This window comes from Rissa tridactyla, chromosome 2 (genome assembly GCF_028500815.1).
Source record: "Rissa tridactyla isolate bRisTri1 chromosome 2, bRisTri1.patW.cur.20221130, whole genome shotgun sequence".
Lineage (NCBI taxonomy): Eukaryota > Metazoa > Chordata > Aves > Charadriiformes > Laridae > Rissa > Rissa tridactyla.
In genome coordinates this window covers 51,107,752-51,119,618 of record NC_071467.1, presented here as the reverse complement: position 1 = coordinate 51,119,618, position 11,867 = coordinate 51,107,752, and the positions used below count along the sequence as shown (strand labels likewise).

General features: G+C 41.8%; 1 protein-coding gene across 1 annotated transcript; it reads left to right on the top strand.

Moving 5' to 3' along the window:
• The first annotated feature begins 29 nt into the window (after window positions 1-29).
• On the top strand, window positions 30-9,894 carry LOC128905081 (histamine H3 receptor-like). The gene is made up of 3 exons (XM_054190558.1): window positions 30-318; window positions 2,920-3,086; window positions 4,811-9,894. Exons 1-3 carry the CDS (start codon window positions 30-32, stop codon window positions 5,594-5,596), a joined length of 1,242 nt encoding a protein of 413 aa, XP_054046533.1. The 3' UTR covers window positions 5,597-9,894.
• Window positions 9,895-11,867: the final 1,973 nt, after the last annotated feature.

Sequence of the window (11,867 nt, the reverse complement as noted above, 5' to 3'; positions counted from 1 at the left end):
TGTCTCAACCTTTTGGATAACTCTGCCAGATGAGATTTTTTTCCCAGACTGAACTGACCTGGATACGCGACATGGACAACAGCACTGCCGAAACTCCGCATGTGGCTGGAGCATTTAATGAGACTTTCTCCACACAGTCGCCGAGCTCCGAGTTTTCACTGGGCGTGTTGGTGCTGCTGGCCTTCCTCATGGTGTTGCTAGCTCTGGTCACCATCCTCGGGAACGTCTTGGTGATCCTTGCTTTCATCATGGACAGAAGCCTCAGGCATCGGAGTAACTATTACTTTCTCAATCTCGCCATTTCTGACTTTGCAGTGGGTAAGTCGCAGCCGTGGAGGCGTGTACTGTTTGTTTCCTAGGAATCTTAGGAGAAGTGAGGGGGCTTTCTGTTGGTGGGTGGTTTCTTCTGAGGGAACTATTTCCCAGCTGTGTCTCTAGGGGAAGGGTAAGGAATGGTGGAAACTGCATTAAGCGTTTTAGCAGCCTGTTATGTCTCAAAATATGTTATAATGAGAAATGCATCCTTTTTCCATATAAATACTTTCAATGTTGCTTCAGGAAAAAGGAGCAACTATTGTACATGAATACTAACTGAAAGAAAGTTGTTTGCTATTGTTTATGACTTCCCTTTCTTCCTCCTGAAAGATCACACACTTCAGAACATCCTCATATTTGACAGGGTAACTGTTTTCTTATACAGCTCTCTGTGGCATAGCCAGGTAAATTAATTAGTACTAATGACTTATGAGTGTGTTACACTTTACCACTATGACTTTTTTACTGGCTTCCACTCAATGCATGCTGTAGATCAGATGGCTTTCCTGATGCCAGCAACAGCCTGCTGGCAACTTCCCATAGGTTTTTAGTCCCCTCTTCCCATAGTGTCATTGCAGAGGTCCAGGAGAGTTGGTCCCTGGAGGTGCCACGGATCCAGCCCTGGTGGGTGATGACAGGCGAGGAGGTGGGAGGCGTGAACGCCTGGTGCATCAGTCCCTCAGGGCTCAGGGCAGGGAAACAGCCCGTGCAGCACAGAAAGCCAGACAAAACCATGGTCCTGTGGAAGATGTTCCTCCAAACATCTTGACTTGAGGCTAGCGAGGAGGTATTTCTGCACACAAGTGCTCTCTCTTCGGGACAGTCACAGAGACCGATATTCACTAAACCGTGAGGAGGGAAATAGCACTCATTGACCTACTGCGCTTCTGGCAGTACTGTCCCTCCTACACGCTGCTCCTTTGTCAGTGCTGTGCAGCGAAGTGTGTGAGTTTAGCCTTTAAGATTTTCCTTCATTTATGCCATTTATAATGGTTGATGCCTAATTCTGGGGCTCACCCCATGGGTTTGGAAACCAAACCATACGTGTGCTGGAGCCTTTGCTGTCCAGCTCCAGGCAGACAATTTGCTAGAGCTGCCATTTCATTGCTCAGGTCTTCTGCAAAATTCTGTTTCTCCTCATATCTTACAGTTTAAACAAGAGATTTAAATATCTGCCTTCTACATCAGTTCTTATTTGCGGCTGGTGCCTCATGAAATCTTAAATCAGCCAAGAGGAAATGATTGATATCGGTATTATGTTGGCCTATAGATCATGTCTCTAGGATCAGTCAGAAAATGCTTTATTTTCTGAAGCTGCTGTGGTATTTTTTTAATTTCTTAGAAGTCTGGAATCTTTCCAGGCATATGACTCATGCTTTTGCAACCTCTAATTATTAAAAATGAGAACAGCTTCAAATATAAATGCTTAGAACCTGGTTCTTGCGTCTGTATTTGTATCTATAGCTAAGAGCAGTCATTACTTTTTGACATGGTGCCAAACATTGATCCCGCTGAAGCTGATGAGAGCAGTAGCTGTCATCAAGAACTCTGAAAAATGAGTATTTTGTACAGAAGTGATGCTGCTTGTACTTAAGATATATGTTAAAGCAAGCCATCAGTATTCAAAGTGCTGTGTGCGTTTGCCTGTTGATAACAATCTGTCAGCTCATTGCCCGGAGGTTTATTGTCAGTGGGCCACATCAGCCTGGACACGTTCAAGTCTAGGATCTTGGTGGACATACTGAAAAAGAATAATCTGAAGAGTTTAAAATGGATCTTGAAGCTGCGTATAGTTTGATATTTGTCTCTAGTTGATCAGCGTTTTCAGGAATGTAGCATCAGACATTGCACCATGCTTTTGGAAGAATATTAGTGGTAAAATGAAGTTGCTGGCTTAAAAATAAAACACAAACATGACTTTCTTATAAAAGTACTTCAGTGGAAGGCCTTTTTGAGGAAAAAGCAAATGGAAGAAACCAAAAGATAGTTCTGGAGTTAATCTCAGCTGGAGAACCAGCACGAGTTTAAAACACATTTTTAAAGTGGGAGAGGGTTTCATACCTCTGCTGTGACTGCTCTGATTTTGGTAGAAGAGGTTTCCAGGTACCACTCAGACTGTCCAATATATTGCCTCTAGATTACAAATGCTAACTAATCTTAAATCAATAACAGACATTAGCAACATCTTTAGATGTGTTTGGGGGAAAACTCTAACACAGATAAAAGACTACAGGAGAAACAGTGATGAGGTTACATGTCAGAATCCAACCACAGTGCATTTATGCTGCAGCACTGATTATATATCTTTAGAGACCGTAAGTTGGTTAGACTGCAGTTTTCTTCTTAAGCAGATCCTTCTTTGCTGATTTGCCCTGAGCTTGTTCCCAACAATCAGCATACCCAAATAGATTAACATCTAATACATACAAAGTCACCGTCGGATTTCATGAGAATGTAAGAATTTAGGTATATAAATTACACATTCACCTTTATAGATTTAGGGTTTTTTTGGCCAAACATCAGACTAGTGTCTCTCTCTGCTTCCAGGAGTACTGTTTGCAATCCGTATGAACCACGTGGTGTCCCTGTGGTTGCTTTCCATAGGTGCGTTCTGCATACCTATCTACATCCCTTACAGCCTGACGGGGAAATGGCACTTGGGAAGAGGCATCTGCAAGCTCTGGCTGGCTCTGGACTATCTCCTGTGCACAGCTTCAGTATTTAACATTGTTCTTATCAGCTATGACCGTTTCCTGTCAGTTACTAAAGCTGTAAGTACTCTGTTTATAACTTCTCTGATTTTGTCGCAAGAGCGTTGGTGGATTATACTCTCCAACCTTCGCCATGTTGGTGAGTAGAAGCCCAAATTTAATCAAGATAATATCCCTCAAAAATGTGCTGGCATGTGGAAATTATTAGGTATTTGCAGCTAGATGTGGTGAATACTCTGCATTTAGCATATTCCAGCCCAGAGCTGGTCAAACAGGACTTTTCTCACAATTTCTGCTGCAGGTTGCTCTTGTGCTTCTGTTTTAAGGAAAGCAAGCTGAGGGGTGAAAAGGGTAGGGCAGGAGGCTGGTGAAAAGCGGGAAAGGAAAGAGGAAATTTGAAATAACCTGGATTTGGGTTTGGACCTAAAATCAGGCATGCGAGGAAAAGGCAGTGGGGCTAGGGCAGTGAGGTGAAGGACACTGGGGAGGATGTCTAGGCCTGAGACGTGGCCCCAAATGTTCCTGGAGAAGACTGGGAGCAAGAGCAAACAGGGAAGAGAGCGGGACAAAGGGCAGATTGCAGGGACTGCCTGCGGACATGCAGCAATAAACTCCTCTCGATGCCTGGGGCAGAATCCAAACTTCAGACGCACTCTATGTCTCTGCTCTCTGCAGAGCATCTTACCCACCATGCATGTCTTGGTTCCTGCTAAGGATGGAGACCAGAATTTCTCACTAGTCACTCTGTTAGCTCAAGTGGCAGGGAAATGTCAAGGAGAGCTAAAGGTTCCAGCTCTTTCATGATGTATGAGAATGTCAACAGAATGCCATATGATAGAATTTCAGTTTTATTTTTGTCAATTATAATTAATTTTACATATTGTACTTGCCTTTTTATTACATTTTATTATTTTATGCTATTTTATTTTATTTAAAGGAAAAAATATGGTAAATCAAACACTAAAACATTTTGCACATAAGAAGCATTACACTGGAAAGCCAAAGACTCAGCATTTACAAAGTGCAAAATTCACACCACCTGTGCAAATTTAATTAAGACCCATGGACATTTGTATGATGGTCTTTATTGAAATTAACTCATACTTTTTTTTTTTTTTTCCAATTGGAAAGCTAATCTCCCAGAATTACATACTCACCCTGTCACCCTGTGAAAGGGATGGAGCAGGATGTAAGCTACAAGATAACTGTCTGTTCTGCAACGTATAGTGGAAAATATGTACTGGCCCTGGAGGGGGGAGAAGGTTTCATCAGCTAAAGGCTGCATAGCAGAGCTGGAATCTCTCCTACCTCCTCATGAAGTGTGCAATAAACAATTTTCTCAAAGATGGGTGTTAAATATATGTGCGACATGTATTCTGTTGACCACTGTGACGCATAAAGTCCTATTAGCTTGTAAAATGCTGTAAAAAGCAGCACAGTTGTCAGTGAATGGGCGTCATGCTCTGAACAGCTATAAAATACTAATTACTCTGGCACTTCCGACCACAGATGTCTCAAAAAAGGCATACCAATTACTAGGTACTGATGGATGATCATGTTTCATCCATGGACCAGGACCCTAGCACAGTTACATTAACCTGTAGAGAGACACCCCTACGTTATGTCAACATCAATGAATTAAACACACTTGGGTGAGCTTCAGCTGATCAGCATGGCTGTAGCTCTAAATTACCAAGCACTCTGCTAAGTTCTTCTCCTGTTACTTCTATTTGTTCCAAACTCTGTCTTTACAGGAGTGACCTTTTTCTTTTTTTCCTTCACAGGTATCTTACAGAGCCCAGCAGGGAATAACGTCCAACCCTGTCATCAAGATGGTGGCCATCTGGGTCTTTGCCTTCCTCCTCTACTGCCCGGCAATTCTTTTTTGGGAGCATGTGGCTGGACACAGCGTGGTACCGGCAGATCAGTGCTACGCTGAGTTCTTCCACAACTGGTACTTCCTCCTTTGTGCATCCACCCTGGAGTTCTTTGTGCCGCTGCTCTCAGTGACCTACTTCAACGTGCACATCTTCCACAACATCCGGAGGCGCCAGCAGCTCGGCAGCACACAGGACTGTGAGCCTCCAAAGAGTGACAGCCTGTCCTGGAGATTTTGCTTCTTGCTGAGGCTAGGAGTGGTTTCTCCTTCATTGGAAAGAGAGGACAGTGTTTCTTCCACCATGAGGCCAAAGAAAGACTCTTTGGCAGCTGAGAGCTCATCTCCATCCAGAAGCAGTTCTGTAACCCCAGCGAATGACTTCTCTGTTTCTTTCTGTACAAAGACCAGATCAAAACTGCAGCAGGACAAGAAAATAGCGAAGTCACTTGCCATAATTGTATGTGTGTTTGCCATTTGCTGGGCCCCATACACTTTACTAATGATTATTCGTGGGGCCTGCAAAGGAACTTGTGTTCACAACTCCTTGTATGAAATAACCTTTTGGCTTTTGTGGCTCAATTCCTCTCTGAATCCATTTCTCTATCCTCTCTGTCATGATAAATTTCGAATGGCTTTCATGAAAATATTATGTCCCAAAAAGTTTGCAACATTGAGATCAGGCTCTTTTTAGAAGGAAAAAAAAAAAAAGGCTCAAGAGCAGCTGGACGAGGGATGTACGTAGCTGCAGTTGGAAATTAGAGTTAGTCTCTTCCAGGAGATTAGCCCAGTTAGAAAGCCTAGATAAGCTTTCCACAATATATGTTGTCCTTCAGACAAACACACATGCCGAAAGTTTGTGTACTTTTTTCCAGCTATTTCAATTGGCCAGATAAAGCATATTGCCTCTGTCTGACTTCCCCTAGCAGTCTATCCACATTATCTTCATTCTGGTTGTTGAAGATACTATCTTCAATTGCAGTGCAGCATGTCTTTGTGTTCATGGGTAGTATTAGTTAAAAATACAGTAAAGGTGGGTATTTGCCATAAGGTCAATAGTATTCTAAAGTTAGTATCATCTTCTCTATTCTGTTTCTTTTGAACAGTTTGTACTGCATTCAGAAGCATTTTTTTCCTTACCGTAAAACATCCAGTTAAGTTATGACTTTAGTTGTCAGGCACATAGCAGGATTACTTCCATTCGCTAAGGATGTTCCAACATCAGTGGAACACAGGGACTACTTTTAAAAACTGAAGTGGTGTTCTTTGCAGAAGGGCATTAACCCGTCTACTTGCTCAGAGGCAGCAGTAGAGAATTTAGATGCGTTTATGTGCATCTCCAGCTATTCTTCAAGAAACAAGCCTTCTGTGGCTATAGTTTTGAGAGATCATAGAAAAAAGTAGTATTTGTTCTTAGTCCATGAGGGAAAAAATATGCTGCTGCTGGCGCAGAGGAGAATGTGTGCAGCAGTCCGAGTGTCTCTAACGCTGCATAGCACCCTCTGAATCCTTTTGTAACTCCGAGCGAAGCTCTAACTCGCACTGTGAAAAATGCTGGTCTTACAAGCCCTGCCCACTTCCAAATATGATGTAATGCACAGGGACCAGCTCTACTCCACAGCAAAGAAAATCCCGATTCAGTTCAGCATCCCAGTGGGCAAGTACTTTGAATAATTGAGAAACAGGCTAAATGTGAATATTATATCTCATTTGTCCTCTTCTGTACTTCTGAGGCTGAGAGAGTTGGGGTTCCTCAGCCTGGAGAAGAGAAGGCTCCGGGGAGACCTTATAGCAGCCTTCCAGTATCTGAAGGGGGCCTACAGGATGGAGAGGGACTTTTTACAAGGGCATGTAGCGATAGGACGAAGGGTAATGGCTTCAAACTAGAAGAGGGTAGATTTAGACTAGATATTAGGAAGAAATTTTTCACTGTGAGGGTGGTGAGGCACTGGAACAGGTTGCCCAGGGAAGTTGTGGATGCCCCATCCCTGGAAGTGTTCAAGGCCAGGCTGGATGGGGCTTTGAGCAGCCTGGTCTAGTGGGAGGTGTCCCTGCCCATGGCAGGGGGTTGGAACTGGATGATCTTCAAGGTCCCTTCCAACCCAAACCATTCTATGATTCATGATTCTATTTCTGTTACAAGCCCTTTGTTGGAGGTTATGATAAATGGGTGAATTTCTTACACATGGTGTAAGGCTGTGTTTGGTTTGCTGCATGACACAGGAAAATGACCGACCTTGATGACTACCTATACTGTGTGTGGTGCCTTAGCTGAGACAGCATGGAGGTCATCTTCTCCAAACTGTTAAGGGTTATTTAGTTGCACAACTCTGGAATTACCGGGTACTAGATTCCTTACTAAATAAACAGGTGTAACTCTTTAAAATACAAATAGTTTCTTTTCATCACACTGTCAGTAAGTATAAGGTTAGCAAATTAATGGAAGAATAAATACTAAAGAAACATGAGAGGTAGTGGATGTCTCTTTTATCTTCCAATTTTATTTAGTGTATATTCATACAGTATATTAGTATATTTTACTGAACACTCATCTGAATGTTATCCTTCTGGTCTGAACTACCACTTAATCACAGTTATTTGGTTTGCTATACTATATGACAATTTAAACTCACTTACTTACACAAATTACACATGTATTCAGTAATGTAGGAAGTGCTGTCTCTCAAACATGAGCTGAGAGCTGTAAGAGTCAATAGAAACTACTTCAAAGACCTGTTTTTGAAATAGAGCTTTGTTGAAGATGTTAACCATGGGATACAACAAATGAACTGAAAACAATGTAATGCAAAGAATGCGTGAAAGTAGTAACGTAACTTTAAAAAAAAAACAAACCAAAAAAACAACTTGAAAGGAATAATCCCAGTTTTGATATTTTTAGAGTTTTTTAAATGCTAGGAAACACTGATTGGCAGTCAGCCTTTTGGGAATAAACTTGCCCAAGATTCAGGTGTGAAGTGCTGAGGAAGAAGGGTCATTCTGATACATGCACGTGGAAACACGAATGCCAGTTCAGTGTCAGGAGAAGAGTGGCCAGGGACACAGCCCTTGTTTGTGTACTCACTTATAAAAAGCTGCATTATGACAAATACAGCAAGAAGATGTACTTCTGTTGACATCGTCTTCAGACAGATCAGGTGATTACCCAGCCCAGCCTGATCTTTTTCCACTGTCACACCCAGCTGTTGAAGTGAAAAGTTTATTCCTTCTACAGACTCTGGCCCATTACCGTTTCCTTTGATTTTTTTTTTTCTTTCTGTTACATTTCTTTTTGAACTAACAGAGGCTAAAATGTAAATTTACAAAGACTATGGTGTAACTGAGATGTTTACAAAAGCATATTGGCTTTTCTACCTTCTCTCCAGCATTTTCTGAATACAGTTCTTGTTTGCTCTTTAGACTAGGTGTAATCTTTTTAGTTGATGCCTAAACAGCACTGGGCATTATAGGATCTTGGCCAATGCGTTGGGCTTGTAATTACTGCTAAAAGTCAACAGATAAATCCAAAGAGGTCAGAACACAAAACACAAGTGCCCACTACACCCATCTGTTTTCTTTAAGCACAGTGCGTACCAGTCTTTTACCCTGCAAAGCTTTTGTCATTCTTTTAAAATGCAAGTTGTAAAGTCAGTAATGTCGAACATGGGCAAACAAATCCTTTTGTGTCAGCTTTAAAAGCAAATGGCTCCTTAATGCTTTATAAGACATACTTTTGATAGTGTTAGCAATATGGAGTTAGAGATCTCATTCTGGTTAGCTTATCAAAAGGCTATCTATGAAATTAAGCCATTGCCATGGGCAGATAAGGACACATACTCTTATAACTATGACATGCTTTGTTTTTTACTTTTGTTTTTCTTCCTCTTCCTTGCTCCCATCTTTTGTTTGCTTCTCATACCAGCCTGGTCTCTGCCACAACTGGTTGGTACAGGCCAGAACAAGGGCTGAATGCTGGTATCAACCGGGACTTATTTTTAAGCAGCCTGAGGCCTCATGAAGTCTGCATCAGTGCCCTGTGCAAGGCCTAGGAAAAGCAAGCTGAAGTTAGTTGATAGAAGATAACTGAGCACAAGCCTAGCTCCTCTGAGGGGCAGTGGAGCATCTAACGCTGCCTCTATTCGAGCTTACTTGACAAGTTAGAAGTTGCCAGAATAATTACTCTAACTGGACAGTGCTTCTTGATGAAAACTTGGGTTTAAGGGCATGGGTAGATATTTCATTAATCCCTCTGGCTTATTTCTGGCACCCTTTGCAACTGTACTGGCAAATAAATTGAGAATCTGGTCGCTTGTCTTCCTCACTTTTTGTGAGCTGTTGTTTGTAGGATAGAGGAATACTAAAGAAGCTGTTGGGCAAGAAAAATTGAGTGGTTTAGGCGAGGGGGTAAATTAGTCTCTATTCTTCTGATGTAGATGTTATTTCCAATAGAGAAAGACACAGGATCTCTCTACATTGTATTCCTCATCCTTCAGCCAGACAGCAGAAATATTGGGAACTGTCAGAGGGAGGGTTTAGCCCAAGAATATTCTTCTGGACCAAGGGTCCCCATGGAAGTTGCACAAGTGAGCTGCATTACTGCCCTAAGCGTCGATGACATGAAATTCTCCCTACACCTGCTCTGAAACTCATGGTCAGTACAGGTCCTGCAAGCCATGGCACGGGGTCCGTGCTGATGAAAGGCATCAGTACGGGTGCTGATTAGAGGGAAACGTGATAGCTCTGTCAGATGCAAATTTCACTTTTCCCTTGGATTGACAGAACCATATGGGCTTTTTCACATATGCATTATTGTGTAAGTGAGAGTGACCAGACAACTTCCTGTCTTTCCTAGACATTAAAAAAAACCCAACAAAGTTGTTTCAAAATACCAAAGTAAAACTTGCCTTTGAAGTACAGAATTTACTTGAAAATGTCTATGAAAATGTGTGAAGAAAAAGCTTTTATAAACAAAATTCAGTTGTGTTAAAAAGCAAAAGCTGGAGCTGAATAAAAGAGTGTCATGTGTTTTTTTTGAGGAATATGTCTGGCTTCTGAAAACATGGCGTTTTAGTTTCATTACTGAACAACAGCATAATCCTTCATAAAAAAATCTTTGGTCTCTAACCAAAAGAACTGATGAAGGGAAGGACGTCTTGTTGAACAAATCCTAGTCAAGAACAATTGAGTCTTATTGCTATTTGTGTGAGGACCTTGTGGGCACCCAATAGGCCTCAACTGCCATGACCAACCTCACCTGGACCCCCACTCCTGACATGAGCTTTAGGCCCTGGAGCACTGTTAGACTGGGGTGGTCCTGGCCTGAGCTACATCAGTGCCTGTAGGCTGCTCTCAGCTCTGCCTTTGGCATTTTTTGGAGGTTTTAACTGGACTTTGAGATTGGCCTTGGACCCAGCTTGTCATCTCATGTTTGTGTTGTGATCCCCCACAGTCATACCTGGGGAGCTGAAGTCTTCCAAAGTGGAAGAAAGAAATCACACAAGTGATTCCCAAGCAAATCCAGTCTGATCAGGGGCTCCCCAGGAGATTCCCAGCTCTATCTGCCGAAGGTATCTTGTCCATCTTCCCCCAAAACAACTCCAGATCCCACACGTTTCTTTTATTATTTTTATCAGTGCTATCCTAATACTTTATTGTTATATCAGTTTTTCCCTTCAATTGCATCCTTCAGTGCTGTTTTTTTTCCTTGCAGCCTCACCACATTTCTCGTATTCCTTGTAGTGCCTGGTTTCCCATTTTGCATCAGGTAGTTCATGTTCCTCCATACTGTTGTAGTGCCTATAGATTTGCTATGGCCCATATTTCTGTGTGCCCTCCTCAACAGTTCCCCGGCCATATTGGTACAGCTTTTCACTAAACATATCATAGATCTGATTGCTGTTCTCATTTACGTTACTGTTTTCTTTCTCATTTCCTGTACTGCAAAAATATCTTTTTTTAAGAGTTCTACACAGAAATTGAATATTCCCTGAGTAAAACCTGTTGTTGTTAACATGTTAGCAGTCTAACACAACCATATATACCGCTCCTTACATTATACAAACTTCACCATTCATTGCCTACCTGCTGTTAGGGTGCTGCTGTAATTTTGGGGTAGAACACAGGGTTCTTGTGTATCATCACTTCAGAACAGGTGTCATCCCCGGTATTTCTAAAATGACAGTGCCGCCTTATCTCACAAATGCCAAAACGTAGCAACCTGTGTTCCTAACAAGTATAAACCATCCTAGCTGATTCCCTTTGATGGTGTGGAGGTTCTGGCATAACACTTTGTAAGGGTTTTGAGAACTTGGATTAAACATGATGTAAAATGCAAAATTTTTATTTAAGAGAAAGTGTTTAAAAAAAAAATCGACCAAGATTAGAAATGAAGACATTTTAAGCAAAGAAACACAACAGATGTATCCAGACCAGAAAAATCCAATTCCTCTTTGATCTTGTTTTGTACCTGCATGCATTTAGTTTAATAACACTGTTTTAACAGCAGTGTTAATGAAGTGAGTTACAAATAGCTTTCCTAGTGTAAATAGGGTGAAGTGTTACAAAGTAGAGTGGCTGGATTTGTGTATGGAGAAACTGGAACAGCATCACATAATGAAAGAAGATGAAGGTGAAGCTCAATTTTTTACCGTGCGGAGGGGATCGTTTTCTTGAATGGAGGGGAAATGAAAAAAGCAGACTGTCTCTTCCCTTATATCACCAAATCTATGTAATGCCTTCTCAAGGCTTTTCCCCTCCGGCCCTTTTTTTCAGAATCTGGCTACTGTACTTCAAGATGGATCAAAGTTTCTTGCCTTCAAGTGTTTGCGCAATGCTCTGATCTTCACTCGTGTGCATACTTGCTCACTCATTTTCTCTCCTTGCTAAACAACTCTGCCAAAAGTTTTTATCTTGAGTATGCATTTTATTTGGTAGGAACTCTCGCTTATCACTCTATCTTTAAAGAAGAG